Consider the following 17,794-nt stretch of genomic DNA (forward strand, 5'->3'; position numbering starts at 1 on the left):
CTGGTAAGAATGCTACAAGAACTTGGACAGTGTTGAAGAGATTCTGCTCCTCGCTGGGATTTCTGTTATCACTTTATCAGAGCCTGCTAGCCTGCCCACATCACACCCAAACACAACCGAACCACCACAGAGCCAGAAACAGCTCAAAAACGAAACCCTACAGTTTTCAACCACTGTTCAACGTGCACTAAATTGTCTTGTTTATAACCTGCTTCATCTATAGACTTGTCTTCACTAGAAGCAGGAAGATTCCCCATGCAAACAAACCCCATGTTTTCTTGCTCTAAGTTTAGCATTTTGACTCTAGGAAAAGCGAGCCTTGTTTTATACCATCGCTAACACCAGAAATGTCACACAACTGTCACCTAAATCAGCAACCAGAGACTGAGTTTCCAGCAAGTTTCAGCAGGGAATTTAGAAACAAAAGCCACACTCATGAAGGAAAGTTTTATTTACTTGTAATGCCCACATCCTAAGATCAAAGGTATTTAAAAAAAAAAAAAAATAGCTGCAAAGAAAAAGAAAAAAGAAAAACAATGAATTATTTTTTTTTTACACCTTTAGGAAATCAAGAAAAAATAGGCACAAGTTTACATTCATTAGTTTCGGATACAGCAAAGGAATGTTCTACTGAAGAGGGGTGAATAAAATCCTGCTTTCCCACCTCCTTGTATGAGACAGCACAAGTCATGCTCTTCAAAGCCACACTGATACAGATTTTTCCTCTTTTTATTAATGTATTTGTGCTTTAAAGATCATAAACACCCTCCCCAGAGCCATTTGGTGCAGTCTCTACATACATGCTAAAGCACCGAGGATGTACTGTAACCACTGGTGAAGCTTGTTACAACCCCCACATAAAAAACAAAAATCATGCATATTTGAAATTCTGTTTAAGCATCAGAAACTACGGAAGGATTTTACTTCATAGCTGCAAAGCCACTTGAAATCCCCATCAGTGTTAAAATCGTGCAAGTGTCAGCCCAGAATGATTTAACTCCTTGAGAATAAGGGTTCATTATAAAAAAGGCAAATGCTTATCTCTAGAGATTCTACCTGAATGAGTATCTCATCTGCTACTAATACTGAAGAATTTCCTTTGCTAAACAGAATATACTGGGGAGAGGAGGATTTTCTAGTGATGTCTTACAAAGCCAGAGGGCAGGAATTTGTCTTATCATCACCTTTTACCCTGCAAACCAATGAGTACGTGGTTGCCATTTGGGCCAAGCCCTGCTCTTGACAGGATCAGTGGAAGCAACCCAAGTCTCTGCTCAGGGTTGCAGCCAAAGGAGCCGAAAGCAGCAGGTCACTGATCACCACCCCTCAGGTCAGGGAGAGCCTCTTCCATAGGAACAGCTCCTCTGAACCCACTGATCCCAACAGTATCCTTCAGGAGGCTGCAAACACCTTTCCTCTCAAGCTACACAGGGAGTAGGGAAGGAGAAAGCAATGAAATAGCAGAGGGCAGGGCAGGGCATGCAGAGGAGTTTAACATCCTCCCCAGTAAAGAGAGAATCAGTTTGTCTCTGCAGACATACGCTCAATAAGCTGCAGAGGTTCTCAGGGAAGACTCCTCTTTACCTTCGCTGGGAGGGCAGTGTACCCTACTTGCAATAAGAGCTAAGGAAAAGCATAAAGCTATAAAAAACCCTGTCTTTCTTCCATTTGATTGATTGGGAATTTACAATTTCTTAGCTTAAAAAGCCACAGTGCAAGTTAGTGTTGCTTCATGGAACCCTGTTTCACTGTGCTCTTCCCACAGCAATGTGAAAGACCAAAGTCCGCAGCCAGTGTTCTTCTCTGTACACAGAGCAGGCATGCTGCCTCGAGCACTGAGGCCAAAAGACACTCAAAGTAGCAAATAAATACACATAAAACAACTCTAAAAATGAGAAATTAACAGCATTGATTCTTTAGAATTACAATCCATATTATCACATCTTCACATTTTAGCATCTTTTTAACCATTATACAAAGCTGCTGAAGTTACTCTTTCTTCTAAACCAGCCACACAAGAGCACAAAGCACTATAAACCTTTTTTCCCCCCCAAAGTAACTTGCTTTCAGAATATAACATACTTTTGAACCACATTTACATAGAGCAGGTGTGTCGTGCTGATACAACATCCACTGTTTCTCCTCTCACATCATGCTGCCAGTAGCAGGACACCTCAGAGACCTTTCCTAGTTTCAATTGCTGCCTCTTCAGTCCTCCTCATAACAGCTTATTTCACTCAGCCTCACTTGGGTCAGCTGCTCCTCACTTCTGCCTCAGCACTGTCTTGTTTACAGCATTAATCTGGTCTTCAGGATAAGCCACATCAGTCTGATGTGCTTATAAACCAACAGATGTTACGTGCTCTACGCTTGCCCTCTGCAAGCATCTCAGGAGCATTTATCTACTCCTTTGACATCCTCGTGTTTACTTTTTCCCTGCTTACTTCCTTCCTGCTTTTACCAGCAGGATCCACATTAGGTATCTGAAGAGGAAGACAGACAACATTTGTATTCTCCAAGCCCATGCACTGACTTTCTACTCAAATGGAAACTCCAGATTCTTACTTTTTTTTTGTCCCCCTTACAAAAACATGGCTAGATAAGAGTTATGCCTTTTATCTAGAACAAACACAAGGGATAACTCATCAGTCTGGAGATAAAACAGTGAAGCCCATGTTTTTGTGAAAGTCCTCATTTTCTTCTCCCTGAACACCTCCTCATTCTGAGGCTGGGACTTGGAGCTGTCTGTGCATTAAAACAGGAGAAAGCACAGGCTGGACCTTCACCCTTCATCCACAGCACTGCACTCAGAGAGGACTCAGCAGATCACCACAAGCTTCAGACAATACCCAGGACTCCCTGAAGTCCAGGACACACAGAAGTCCGTGCTGCTCTCCTATGCTAGTATCCAACTCGGCACATGTCTCAAAGCAGCCAGATTTCAGGCGCTGGCTGCACACTCAGGATCACATCATTTGAGAAGAGCCTGTCCCAGCATTACAGGGCCACACATACACATGCATTTGATCTATACCCAAAACCACACTATGTTTCTTAAGACTGACAGACTACAGCAAGTCCTCTCCTCTCTAGCAGCTTGATCCCAGCTATCCAGCTACCTGCACACATAATCCCTTTCATACATCACATCCAACATCTACACCTCTTACTACGTTGTGTATAATAGGACTAAGCAGCACGCTACACCGGTTCCCTCTGCTCGTGTGCACCCCACACCTCCTACCCAGCAAAACCTGCTGCTGGCTCATTCTGAAATACAGCAAGGCACTTTGATGGACATTAAAGACTTTGTGCGTGCACAGGCAGGATGCAAATCCATCCCTTCCTCACAATAGCTTGCCTTAGGGGCAAACGTAGACCTCAGCAATCTCCTAAGCAAGGATGACCATGGCACAGAGCCTGTCATCTGGCCTGCAAACAGCAGCAACATCAAGGGAACAGACAAACTTCCTTAGAGCTTTAGACTGGTTGCAGAAGTGTGCATTTTACTTCAGTGCTTTACAGAAGTATTTCTTTCTCCTCGGGAAAGAAACCTTTGCTAGTCACATTGCATGTGTTAAAACACGTAAAGTAAAAATCAGCAGTCATGTCTGTAGCAACACAGCAAAGAACAATAATAAAAACCTCAAAGCAAACAAAGCCTCTTTGAGAAGCCAACGGTCAAGTGCAGAATTTACTAACGATGTTCCTGCTCCCACACACATCCATAAACATCAGGGACTACCTCCCAGAAAACACAGGTGAAATGGGTGTGTGTGTGTTGTCCCTATCCAAGGGAATTGTGCAAAAATCTAGGCCCAGGCAGTTCGTGGTTTATATGACACATTAAAAATAATAAGAACAGAAAGATGGAACAAACAAGAAGTTCAAACCATAAGCTGGCAAGTGGTCCTGGATCCATCCCAGCAAACACTACCGGCTACACAAAGCAGAAGGTCCCACCATGGTTGCTGTGTGTTGAGAAAAGTCTTGTTGCCACCACAGCACATTGCAGATAGTTTTATCCATCTCTAGAAGGAGAAAGGTCCTTGTACAAAACAGTCTTCCTCCCCTGACTGAGATCAGATGAGCTCCTTCAGTGGCTCATTTTCACCAGGAAGCGTGCCATTCATCTCCGGGGAAGTCTCGGTGCCCAGATATCCCAAGAGGATCTCACTGCGCCGCCGCGAGAGCTGCAGAATGTCTTCTGCCAGTGACTGCACTGTTGTGTATCTCACGTTGTCCAAATCAAACATGTCCTTTAGATACTGCACTATCTGGTGCTGCAAAAGCAAAGGAAGGTTTACAGTAAGAAGACTTCCCCCCCACCTGCCAACACCAGCTCTGGGGCACCCAATACAAGAAGGACATGGACCTGTTAGACCAAGTCCAGAGGAGGCCATGAAGATGCTCAGAGGTCTGGAGCACCTTTCCTATAGAGACAGGCTGAGAAAGCTGGGCTGGTTCAGCCTGGAGAAGAGAAGGCTCAGAGGAGACCTTAAAGCAGCCTTGCAATACCTAAACAGTGCCTACAAGAAACCTGGAGAGAGGCTTTGGACTAGGGCCTGTAGGGACAGGCCAAGGGGAATGGCTTTAACCTGCCAGAGGGGAGACTGAGATGAGCTCTGAGGCAGAAGCTCTTCCCTGTGAGGGTGCTGAGGTGCTGGCACAGGGTGCCCAGAGAAGCTGTGGCTGCCCCATCCCTGGCAGTGTTCAAGGCCAGGTTGGACAAAGGGGCTTGGAGCAACCTGCTCTAGTGGAAGGTGTCCCTGCCCATGGCAGGGGGTTGGAACTGGATGAGCTTTAAGGTTCCTTCCAACCCAAACCAGTCTGGGATTCTATGATTGATTCTATGATCTCATCACACATTTTTGCTATCAGCTATGGTAAATTGTGCTAGGGATTCTTACCCAATCTGAATTCAGTGATCTGCATCTTGAAAAACAGTGATTTTTACAAGACTTTGTACAGAGCCAAGTTTCTCTAATCCCACATCAGTCACCAAAAGCACCCATCTGCAGCTCTAAGACAGGAGACAGCAGGAGTCCCACACAGATTAGGTACAAAAAAAGCCAACTTACCTTGAAGAAACTGCAGACTTCAGATAGCTGCTGCTTGGGCCCCAGAAAACCAAAGGCTAGAACAGGACTGACATGCTCCGATACGGAGTAGAAATGAGAGATAAAACCATCTGGTACCTGTCGTAAGAAAAGGAAGAATTCTTCATTCACAGAATTAGCAGCTTATTCCATATCAGCTACCAAATTCCTTGCCAGAAAGCACTGTGCTGCAGTAACTGAAGAGCTACTTAAGAACATCTCTTCCTGCAGGATTACATTTATCTTTCAGATCCCTTGAAGGATGACTAGAGCTTTCTATCTTCATGTTGCTAACTACTATTACAGGAGGAAAATAAATAGAAGAAAATCTAGACCAAGCCAGGAAAGGGCATGCAAATATCCAAGACAGAGCTACCGCATGACAGCACCAATACAGCTCTCAATGCTCTCATTTCAGTTTGTACCATCTCATGAGGCAAACCTCATCGTACCAGCTGGTTGTGGAATAGGAGCTGAAAACCTGCCAGAGGCCACAGATTCTGTGGCAGAACTGAGGTTGTGAAGTTGCAGCTTCCTGTTCCACAGGTCCATGAACATATCTGCTGTGATACTTCAGAAAACCACAGATTTAAGGGAAATACATCAAGTAACAGCTCCTCAGCAATCAGTGCTGAGAAGCAGGGAAGTGCAGGAGCCATTCGTTCCAGCACAGAAACTACAATTCAGGAGCAGCCCCTTGTAGCTTGGTGCCTGTGACCATTCCTACAGTATTGTGAGCAGGGAGAGGGAATACCAGACAGGCAACGTTGTCTTTTGAATCCTCACATTAAAAAAAGGGCGAATAAACTCAGGCTGATTTAGTAAAATACTGGCATGGCAATACTGGAACAATGACAGCAGGACCCCAAGTGCTTTAAAGCATCACAAAGAATGTGGTTTAGTTCAGTCTCATACCACTTAGGTTTTGTATTTTGTCAAGATCTAGGTGTTTTCAGCTTCAAATACATTAAATTCTTTCCCTTTTAATTAATTCTCCTTACCATCAGAAGCCGCCTTTTTGCTTTCAGAACTGACCAGCAGGCAGTTGCTAGAGCCTGTGATGAACAGAGAGAGACCATCAGTTACTGGGATTACTTTAAAAACAAACCAACCCAAACCAACAGTTTACTAGCACCTTGCCATCAAAATATCAAAGCAGTGGCCTTTTTGTGCCAAAAATCAGTGACAAAACTGCAGTGAACTGGAAGCAGATTTAACCACTCTAGATCCCTTCCAGAAAAGCCAAATTTAAAGACTGCTAATATGATCTGATCTAGTTACCAAACCCCCGAGCACGTAGACTGGAAAGCAGACAACTGTTCAAAGGTGCCTCCAAACCAGTCGATGAAACTAATCAGTCTTAAATCACAGCTAGGGGCCAGGCCTAGTGGAAAGCACTGCTATTGCAGCCACAGTATCTGCTGAGGGACCACCAGAATGAATGGCCAAGTGCACAAAACCACACGTTTTTCCCTACATTTTTGATCTTCTCATTCATGCAAACACGCATTGTCATCATTTAGCATCACTGTTAAGGGCCACTAGAGAAATAAGTCTATTGGAGCTTTTAAAATAAGGAAAGCTTTCCTGTAAACAATTTACATGTACCAGAAGATTGTTGTTTAGAAATACCAGGCTTCCCTGAAGCTCTAAAGAGAGAATTCAGCTCAGCCAGGACAGCTGAGGTTTCACTCTTTCCCAGCCTTGGCCCTGCAATCTCACACTCAGCACAAGTTTAACTCCCCGTTTCCTCACCGTCTCCTTGAAGCTGTCGGAGAGCCAGCGGTTGCGCAGCACAGCCAGCACGGAGGAGGGCGGGTTCTCCAGATCCTCAAAAGCATCCATGAGGATGAAGTCCAGCACAATATCAAAGAAGCTCATGCACACCACCTGTCAGAGAGCAGAACAGTCTGTAGAGGGAACAGGGTTAAAGAAAAGAGATGGACTTTACTCTTTCGGTTTGAAGCAACAAAACGCAATGAGCTGAAGTACACAACGTAATCGTATTTCAACAGCGGTTCTTTCCCTCCTGGGCTGTTTCTACATATCCATTATCTTCCAACTCCTCTGCAAGTTTGTAGAGATAACATCTTTACCAACCCCTCTTCCCTCCAGCTCCTGCTGAGTGGTTGGCCAGGTCTCTTGCTTCAGTGCATAATGCAGCATCTCCTCATAGCTTTCCAGAAAAGCTTTGGGATTCTGGGAGAGCAGAGGAACAAAACACTGGTTTTGGTACAACAGCTGTGGACACATTTCACCAAAGTTTGGCTGCTCTGTTTTGAGCTCACATCAACATAAATGCATGAACAGCTTAGTGTTACACAAACTTCTTACCTTCTCAGCTTTTGTCATCAGTCCTATCACCATTTGTTTCCCAACCTCCCCAAAAAACAATTGATTGCTTTCATCCTCCAGCAGCTCCTGCAAAGGGAACATCAGAAGTCTCCTGTGAGCACATACACCTACACAGACTCTGAGTTGGGGTCAAAAAAGGACAAGACATGACGCAGTGAATGCTGCATACGCCGTATCATTAACCTTTAATAAGCTGGAGTCTAGAAAACAAAACTGCTCTCTCCAGGAAGTGAGTTTAAAATTAGGCTAAAAGACTGGAAGAGGCAAAAAGGGAGGCAGAGGGGCCACAGCCTGGCAGTGGGGCCAGGGTGCAAAAGCTGCTTTTCAGGCCCTACACATACTTTGCCAGGAAGAGGATTGTGGTAAAGGAAACCATCTTCCCCCACCTCAGAAGTTTGACTCCAGCCCAGTGAAAAGCTCTTAAGTGAGAGCACCAGCTTCTGGGCAGCTCTGAAATTCCCAAATCTTTAATTCCCAGAACTAAACCAGCATCAGCAGCTACGTAACCACCGCTCTCCAGATCAAACTGCCCAGGGTGGGATTGCAGAGTTAAGCAAGGGGAGCTTGGGCTGCTGCTGCTTTTATTTGCTTTAGAGAGGCAAAGCCTTCACCCCTGTGCTGGTGGAGGAGAACATGCTGCTGGCAGCAACGTGCTGCAGGAACCCAGGAGCCTGGAGCCACTCTCACCTGGAAGGCCTGCCTGATGCAGTGCAGCTTTGCCAGGAAATCCTGGTCACTGTAGCAGCCAAGGAGCTCTGTCCTAGAGGAAAAGGGGAAGGACTGCATAAATTCCAGCTCTCCTGATGTCTGTGTTCCTACCAACTCCAGTCCCCTAAGCAAAAAGTAAACTCCCAGTCGGTGCATAGGAGAAAGGAACAACATTCCCTTTGTACAGCTCCCTGTGGGAGCAGAACACCTCTGGAAAGGCTGCTCTGCCAGCCGGCCTCACACAACAGTCACTTCTCCCATTACTAATTTCCTGGGACAATTACTCTTTTTTAACCTGTGTGTCCTAAAATCTGGGGCTAGTTCCTTGGAGAGTCTGAATGAGCAGGAAGGATGCTCTGGGTTTCTGACCACAAAGGGTTATCCTGGTTAAAGGGCTGTTCAGAGGCAAATTGATGTGTTCACACTGCTCAAAGGAGCCTCGACACAAACACCCACAACTCCAGCTGTGTTCACCTCAGTGTCCGGCACGCAACTTTCCCTTCTTTCACTAACTGCAAAGCTTCTTCATATGCTGCTACTGGCTTAGAGAGGCGGAATGGCATTTCCTTAAAGTGAAGAGAGTCAAAGAGCTGTAGAGGTGGCAAAAGACATGGGAAGAACAAAATGATCTCGTTAAATACCTGCAAATACTCAGACAATGCACCCAAGCACGACGTCCCTTCCTCAGCCAGCAAGCTTTCGTCAGTGCCAGTTATTTCATGCAAAGATATTTCTTTTCCCACCAGTTTCAAAGCTGTCCCAGCTCTGACAGCTCAACATCCCCTAAAACTTAGATAACCAAGCCACATAACATTAGATTTACAGGACTTTCCTGGCTGTTATGGCATGTTTTCTACAGTAGATAGGAAGATGATGTGAAAATGCCAATTGGAAAAGGCTACACCATGCCCCTAATTAAAAAGCTTTTCTTAACACCCATCAGGAACCTCCCAGCTTGGGGCTGCTGCTCCATGGTTTATCATGGAGGTGTTTGGCTCCTTCGTGGCTCGCCTCCAAGCAGCTGGACTGTGACACACAGCTGAAAGTGAAGTCACCTCTGCTGCAGAGAAGAAGGATTCCTCAGAGGTTGAGCTGTCTTCATCATCCGTCCGCAGCCGCAGCGACCCATCCGTCAATGGAAGCATTAAAGTCTTCTCTGGAGGAAAGGAAGAAGCTGCATGTGTTGGAGTTTATGAATTACCATTCCTCCTAGCTCCTGTGCTGCCCCCTCTCCCCCACCCCACAAACAGCCCTGTGTCACTCCCTCATTGCCTAGCTTACAGAAAAGCCATAAATCCAGACGGAAACTGGCCCTTTCATGCATTTCCGACCCAGCTGCCATACCCAGGTCCAGCAGCATGCTGTCTGATGGAAGTGAAGACCCAAACTCTTCCTGTAGATGATAGGCTCGGTGCAAGAGGGACTCCAGCTTCTCGGCAAACTCCCTTTTCTGGGACTCCTCCTTGAACATACATAAAAGCCACCCTTAGTTAGCCAGGGCAGAAATGGATTGACAGCACGGATATGGAAGGAAGTTTTCACAAAAATGGGAATTGCAGGTTAAATGATTAAAAACCAAAGAAATAAACAAGAGAGAGGACTCCTTAATCCTACAGTGCAGCTAATAACGCAAGCGGAGGGAAGCTTCTACGCAGCCTATTCAAACCATCTGGCTTTTTAGCTTCACAATTGTATTTTCCTGTTAAAAAAAGGAAGAAAGAACTGAAGAATTTTAACCTGCCATCAAGAATAACAGGTATTTTCATTAGTTATGTATCACTGAGCTCTCATGACTTGTGACTTTAGCCTGATTTCAAGAGGGAATTGCACCAGAAAAGCTGTGTTGAATACAACAGAGGATCCAGAACTGGATAACTGAGTAAGAGCCCTTGGATTAAGGTGCTGGGCATAAGCAAACTTGGCTGTAAGCAGCACAGGAGGATAAAGAAGAAAAAGGAGAAAAATAAGACTTGCCTTCACGGCCCTGTGTCTGCATGAGTATTGCACCCAGATGACAGAAGCATTAACAAGAAGCATGAAATCTATTTTGATAACGAACCAACTGGGTTTAAGTCAGCTTTAGAAATACTACAGGGCTCTTCAAAGAGAGACAACAACAAGAGAATCCAGATTTGACTTAGATAAATATTATCCAGCACAAAAGACAAATATCTCCCATGCTTTACTATACCAGGCCCTGTTTATAAGAGGCTGAGACCTCTTTTTGCCAGTGAGTTGGGAGTTTAACTCCTTTCACAGTCCTGAGCTACAGCTGCTCATTTTAGCTTCAGTCTTGTCACTAAGCCATTCTAGTTTGGATCTCCTCTTATCAGAGGTCTTCCCTGCATAGACCTGAAGTCCAAGACAGCAAGGTATTGTCCTAACATAGCGGGGTTTGTAGCTGTAGGCTGAACAAGTTACACATCTCCCTGCCCCTCCTGCTTACTTAACTCCTGAGTTCCCACTTTGCTTTACTCATGCAGCCAGTTGGCCTCTGATTCTCCTCCCAGCTCCCTGGGAAATGATAGCTACCATCATGATCTCCACTCTCAAATTCCAAAGTTACAGACACAACACTGTCACACAAAAGCTATTTCCTCCTCTCGGGTGCTGTATTGTTACAGCCTTTTCCTACCGCAGCCTCTGCTGCTGGAGGACTTGCCTGACAGTGACTGACACGATGCTGGAAGGTGGGTAGAAAAGCTGGGGAATGAGGGGGCGAGACTTATTAAAAAGAAAGAGACATTAAAAACACCCACTCACGTTGCATAAGGAAGCTGCAGCTATAGACAGGTCTTAAACAGAGTCTGGCCCAACTCTGCCCTTAATTTGCTCTTCTTTTAACCTCCTACTAAGTTACTGCTTCCAGCACGCAGGCTGCCATTCAGCATGTTCCCCAGCAAGGGAAAAGTGGGGACCTACCTCTGAGATGTTCTCAGAGAGGCTCTCTTGCTGTTTCTTGCTGTCCCAGGGCACGGGGGTGCTGGTACTAGCACTGTCCCTCTGCCTGATGGTCAGTGCCTGCTCCCACTTCTGCAGGGCCTCCTCAAACAGCTCCATGCCTGGCAATGCAACCAAATACAAGCTGTAAGAGCCTCAGGCCACTTGAGACCAAAGCGATACAGCATGAGTGTTTGCTCATTCAGACAACACAGAGAGGAGGGAAGTTCTCCCCAACTGATAAGAAAGAATAAATGTATTCTATTTCTTTCCCTTTTAAATATGGTTTAATTTGGATTAGAAGTTAAGGAGAACATCCCCAAACTGGTTAAAACATCAGCCATGTTACTTTCAAAGTACTGTTTTCTGCACAAGGCGAGCTTGTTGCTCAAGAACAGTATTTTGGAAGTAAATTATTCACTGAGAAAAGAGAGAAATGTTTCTTTAGGAGAAGATGGGATTTTTGTAACTAAAAAGCGACTGAGTTTAAGCTCAGAATGGGATAGAGCTTCCTATTAGAGAGCTGCTGATGCTCTATGTCAATTTGCACCCTCTTTTTGAAATGACAGTGATAAACTTTCCCCTTGTGCCTGTTTACCTTGAATGTAGAGGCTTTCTGCACTGGAATCACCAATGGCTCCAGCATCTCTCATTGCCTGGGCCTCCCACATCCCTGCTGATACTGGTATTGGACTTGAAGAGTTGACCGCTACCATCTGCAGGGAGGGAGCAGAGAGCAGCAAACACCTTTTGAATTCTCTCCAGGGGCAGCAATGTTAAAACCACACAAACATCAGCACCAGTCGTTCCCTTCCCTGAGTTTGTCCTTGTGTTCCCCTGTATCAGTTCTCCCTGGCCTGGGAAGGGGAAGGTATCCAGGGTTACCAGCCTCCTCCCACCTGGGTTCACACTGTTAACTGTGACAGCCCCACCATGCTGAGAGGGGCAGCAAGGTGAGAAGTGCTCCCCTTCTCCATCCAGCACCGCAGCAGTGTCTTGGTAAGCACAGCAAGTTGTGTGGGAATTGCCTTCCCAAGCAATTTACACTGAAGATTCATCGGGAAACCATGTACAATGGGGAGGAGATGCAGGAGAGCATGAATGGAGGTGACAGCCCACGAGAAGCTCCAAAGCAATCGCTACAAGGCACAAGGATTTTGATAGGAAGCTCATGTCAGCCCCAGCTGTCCATACACAAAACATTGGAAGTGGGAGGGAAGCGACCACAGTCCAAACAAAGGAACGGATTACCAGCAAAAACACAGCTGAGGACTTTGGCCAGGGGGATGCTCTTTGTAACCAAACCTTCTCCTGGGACAGCTGAGCACTAAGATCTACACAGCAAACTGTCAGCTTGCTCCAATTTCATACTAGCATGTCTTTTAAAGTCTGACTCAGTAAAGTGCTGGGCTCGGACACTATCAATGACCAGTGTTTTCACATGGCTCAGAGAGAGATGTCCAAATGTGAGTCTGATACTAGAAAAAAACCTTGCATTAATCATCAACAGATGAATTCTTGCCCTGCCTCCACCAGTTAATCTCTGTGGGGTGTTAGTAAATCACCTTGAGATCCAGAACTGCAAATCATCAGTTCACTGCTGCTGACTTACTTATCAGATGGCAAAGAAGAACCCCAGGAAGCAGATGAGAGACCAGGCAGAAACTGCAGCTGTGTGAAGGATGAGATGTTTCTCCATCAACTAACGTGAAAGCAATGAGTACAGTGTCACAGACACTCAGCTCCAAACAATGAAGGGGGTATGGGAACACATCCCTCCGTGTGGATATCCCAGCAGTGAAAAAGGAATTTAGGTAGCTTATCTAAAGAGAAACTGGCTGCAACAATACAAAACCTGGACGGCATCTGTGGGAAGGGAGAAGCCGCGGGGGAATTAAATGGATGTGAGGGTCCCTGAAGGGAGAGGGAGGCCAGAGCCGGACACAGCTTGGTCCTCACTGCCACGTCTCATCACATCCCAGTAATCCCATGGGAATTCTCTGCAGGGCTACACATCCATCGCTGTGCCGACACTGCCGCCTGCTGGAGACACACTCTGACCAGCACAGATTTTTAGCAGCTTTCTGGTGCTTCAACTGTAAGGAACAAGCTGAAACACAGCAACGCCTGGAGGTGCTGGTGGCCACAGCTCCCTTCGGAGGGGTGATTTTTCCCCTCTCCTTACTCCAGCACTGCTGACCAGCCACTGAACCCAGGCAGATGATGCCCGGGGGGTGGTTTGTAGTAAGTCACAATCACGAAGCTGCAGAAGTTAACTTGTGCTGCTCCAACAGCAGCATGCAATGGACTTTGGGCAATGAAGATGTAAAACAGGTCTTGAAGCCACAAATGTTCCCCAGCAATTCTGCTGTTTGGTCTCACAAGAGATGGATATAAGCAGTGATGGCTTCTCCTACCTGGTTATGCCTGAATTACCTGTATTTATAGGCTGCTTTTGGCTTTGGAGGAGGTAGAATGACTGGGCTGTATTCTCAACCTGCACTGTTTCCTGCACAGAGTTATCAGATTTTGGTATTTAACTTGGTTTTAACAACCAAGCACCCTAGGAGCAGCCCCAGCACAGGAGGGCTTGTGCTGGCACAGGGGCTGCTGGGTCACCCAAACTCCTATTGTGGAGGGAAGCAGAGCAGCTCTTCATCATCATGAGACCCTGCAACAATCCAGCCTCACTCCTTGAAGGAGTGGTGGAGAGCCCCGAGGAATCATGGCCATATCCCACAGACAAGTCCCTCCTGCAGCCCCTCACTGGCCAAAGAAGTGGGATGCACCCCAGGGCTCTTGTCCACGGGGAAAATGCTGTTCTGATTTCATGCAGGCAACTCCAGACAAGCACTGCAAGGTTAATATCAGAACTCGCCCTACAATTAGGCTGTAACCTGTCCTGCTCCAAAAGCTTTGGCACTATCCATGGGCCAGCACAAGCCCAAGGATTTGGTGCCCTTGTTACAGGGCACTCACATCTCCCAGCCCAGCCGAGAAGGTCCTTACCGAGGTGAGGCTGTGGGAGGAACTGGAATGTTTGCTGGGCTCGATGGAGGAAATCCCGCTGAGCGTGTCATTGCTCTTGCTGCCAGGACTTTGCACTCTCTTGCTGGAGTATCCTGCAAGGAAAGGTCACATAAACCCAGGATTTTTAGGCTCAATTCACTGCAGTTGCAAACAGGGAGGGGAACATTGCCCTGGGAAGTGTGATTGTGAATGGGCAAAGCTGCATTCAATACCTAGAAATAAATCATGGATCTCCTGTATGCTGTTTTGCTCCAAAACACTAATAAAGCTGTTATCAGTGGGGATTTAAGGCTGAGGAATTAATGTTTATTCACCACTTACGGACAGCAGAAGGCAAGTGGGAAGCATCAAGAAGGAACTCCTCCAGCTTCCCTCAGGCCAGGCAGAGCACAGATGGCCCTCCTTTGGTTATTATTAAAACTGTTTAAAGATTTTCATACGTTTCACAAAACACATGCTTAATCCTGAGGACCTGGGTCAGTCTTACCCCCAAAATCAATACAATCAGGTGCAGGAGCTGCCTCAGAGCTGGATGAACACTCAGGACTCCCCAGGCCACCCTCCCCTCCACCATCCCAACCTCACCAACGTGGCTGCACGAGGGACCCATGGGTCAGGCCTCATATTGGCATCAAGATTAATACACAACCAGGTCACTGTGTGCCCTAGGTTGTAACTGTCGGGGGCACATGGCGTAACAGGTCCATGGTCTTCCTGTAGGAAGGGGGATGGAAACTGCAAACCTTGGTGAAAACCTCAGTGCCACTTTCTTCTTGCTTCTTTCAAAGCAAGGGCTTTGAGTTCAGGGTCTCTCCCTTTCCTTCTCTAACCCAGTGTTCATGGCACTGCGCTTCAGGCTTCCAGTTTCATTCTGCATCAGTGGACTACCCAAATGGCTTCACTTTCCCCATCACTCCCTGTGCACCCTCTTCACTCCCCCACAAAAGGCTTTTTGGGGATTTTCCCTTTTTGCAAGGCCAACCTTTCTTCACAGAGGAGACCCTCCTGGTTGGTAAGATGGGCACTGTGATCCCTCCAGGCTTAAAGCCACACTTCTCTGGAGCAATCTGCTTCTTTCGACGCCGACGCCGCTTCAGCTGATGAGCTGCAAGAGCCAAGGCAACTGTCCCGAGAGCTGTAGCAAACAGCACCTTACGCAGGCCTGGAGAGAGCCGCAGCTGAGAGAAGACAGACTTTAAACACAAAAGATATGAAAAAGCAACAATGAAAAACCAATTCCACCACCCTTTTTTTGTTTTTAAAGCAGTCTTAAGCATAAACACCTTGGCATTCCCCCTCCCACCCACAAAACACAGCCCCTGTTACACAACTAAGACTTAGCAGCAGAGAAACTATGGAGCATTACTTTGAGAGAGCCTGGAGAACTTGGTCTCAATCCCTATTGCCAAAACACACTGCACATTTGCACACAGCCTTTAAGAGATGCGGTCCAGGCTACCCAAATTCAGCTCTGAAACCCTGGTATGTAGCTCAGCTTTATTGCTCCAAGTGTTGTGTTACTGCAAGTGGGAAATAGATTACTCTTCTTTAAAAGAGAAGTCTTTTTTTAGTGCCTTTGACAAAGAGAAAGGCTGAACCCAGACATTCTCCCATGGAGTGATATGGGAAGCCTCTCTCCAAGCCCACCCTGAGCAGCTCTCTCCCACCACCCCAAACTTTCTATGCAATTCTTACCAACCCTCAAACCACCAGGTCCCCCAGCATCACCTTGTCATGCCTCTGTCCCTCACAACTTACACAAAGAAAACCCAAGGAATGAGACAGAAAAGCCTTTCCCACTTATTGTACCTGCCCAAACGTGGTGTAAACAAACACGGGGATCTCTGCCACAGTCATTGCCAAGGCCTGGATGATGGACATTCCCTCCGTCCTTCTAAATGCCATGTCTGCACGAGGATGTTGGCACCTCCAGGAGCCAGCAAAGGAAAGGGTACTTCTTGTGGATGCTGCGTGAGCTGCTCACAAAAGACCCCAACTTTTCTCTGACGCCTGGCTCAGAGTCCTGGGATCAGCCTTCATCCAGCAATGCTCCTCCTGCAGGAAGAGGGGAAAAAATCAGGTGAGTGAAGGGAACACACAACCTGCACCTCCTCGTACTGTGATTCACACACCAGGTCACTTGACGCAGCAATGCCACTAGAGCCAAGCAGGTCCAAAGCATCTTCTCACCACCAGCAGCAACTGTTTTTCTTGTCCTACCAACCATGGGGGCAGGCTCCCAAACCGCTCTATACCAGCAGCAGCCTTGGACTTGATAGCTGCTGGAGGTTTCTACATGCACCAGAACTGGCTGCGTGTGGTTGGAGGGATTTTGTTTGCAGTGCCATTATAAAAATATATATGTAACATATAAATATACATATAAAATATACAAATATATATAAATTACAAATAACCATGCTTTCATTGTCAAAATTCTGCTTTTATACAGTTTACTGTGCACCAGAGACCTGCTCAAGAGCTACCACCAAAGGGTGTCTGCCCCGAAGGTTTCAACACTGAGTTTACTCAGTTGCTGGCCATGCTGGGAGCTGGCGAAGAAGAACATGCTTCCCATCAAGGACAGAGCTACAGAAACTGAAACTGGTAGGCTCATCTTTTAAACACCACGAGGTTACAAACCCTTTGGACCCGATCTCTGCCGCACCAGAGTTGCTGCTCTTACCCCGTGTGCAGCCACACTGGCCTCTGGTGTCCCCCTACACCAACAAGCTAAACCTACCCTGGTGTTTCACCTGCATGAGGACCCCGCTGCTCCTGCCTGCCCGCACAGTGACACCCGCCTCACACGCCGCAGCCCGCGGCAGGTAACCCATCCGGGAGCCACATGAGGAAATGGTCTCAAGGTGGCAGAAGCCGCAGGGCGCAGACATGAGCGATGTGTTCTCCTCACAAGGTTAAACGCAACGCTTCGGCCAGCGCAGAGATGAAGGCAGCGAGGTGCAGACAGGCTGGGTACGGAAACACCCCGGGGCTTGTTACGCCTGGCTGGGGAGCACACGCTGCGAGGACCCACGGAAATGCCTCCGCCTGGGGCACCTCTCACAGCCCTGCCCACCGGGGGCTCTCATGCCGCGGCAGTGCGGGACCCCCCGAGCACAGCGGTGTTAAACCCACCGGCGAACGGGGGTCCCCGGGCCCTCCGCACCCCCGGAGGGTCCCCATACCCCTGCACCCTCCGGCCTCTCGCAGCCCTGCAGCACCCCCCGGGCATCCCCAAGCCCCCCACACTCATGCAGCCCGCGGGTTCCCGTACCCTCTGCACCCCAGCGCGTCCCCAGACCCCCAGGCCCTCAGGCCCAGCTTCCACTCCGTCTACCGCTTCAACCCCCCCCCCCCGTCGCCCCAGCGATGGTGCGTCCCGCCAGGCCCCCGCGAGCGAGCGCGGCCGGCACCACTCACCGCGGCGGGGGGGAGAGGCGCGCGGCCCCGCTCGGCGCCCTCTCCCCGCGCTGCGCGCCATGGCCGCGGAAGGGCAGCGTCTCCTTCCCCCGCGCCGCAGCCTACCCTGGGAGGGGGGCGGCACCGCCCACCGCCACCCCTCCAGCCAATAAGAGCGGCGAGCTGCCTGCCGGCGCACCAATCGGAACGCATCCCCGGGGCTAGCTCGAGGATGAGCGCGGCTGAGCAGCGAGGGGAAG

At 47.8% G+C, this 17,794-nt stretch overlaps 1 protein-coding gene across 2 annotated transcripts; it reads right to left on the reverse strand.

Annotated features, from left to right (window-relative positions):
- Positions 1-433: 433 nt before the first annotated feature.
- MIGA2 (mitoguardin 2) lies at positions 434-17,656 on the reverse strand. Of its 2 annotated transcripts, none has more exons than XM_030507215.1 (16): positions 17,556-17,656; positions 15,942-16,187; positions 15,115-15,310; positions 14,112-14,224; positions 11,701-11,818; positions 11,085-11,224; positions 9,507-9,624; positions 9,218-9,318; positions 8,637-8,752; positions 8,142-8,214; positions 7,434-7,520; positions 7,200-7,298; positions 6,855-6,989; positions 6,101-6,154; positions 5,082-5,198; positions 434-4,283 (listed from the first exon to the last, which is right to left on the reverse strand). In XM_030507215.1, the coding sequence occupies exons 2-16, from the start codon at positions 16,035-16,037 to the stop codon at positions 4,083-4,085; spliced, it is 1,764 nt and encodes a 587-aa protein (XP_030363075.1). In that variant the 5' UTR covers positions 16,038-16,187; positions 17,556-17,656; the 3' UTR covers positions 434-4,082. The 2 variants fall into 2 exon arrangements, with proteins under 2 accessions (XP_030363075.1, XP_030363074.1); XM_030507214.1 differs by having other exon boundaries at positions 15,115-15,325.
- Between the last annotated feature and the right edge of the window lie 138 nt (positions 17,657-17,794).

The sequence above is a fragment of the Strigops habroptila genome, chromosome 15 (genome assembly GCF_004027225.2).
Source record: "Strigops habroptila isolate Jane chromosome 15, bStrHab1.2.pri, whole genome shotgun sequence".
NCBI classification, from domain to species: domain Eukaryota; kingdom Metazoa; phylum Chordata; class Aves; order Psittaciformes; family Psittacidae; genus Strigops; species Strigops habroptila.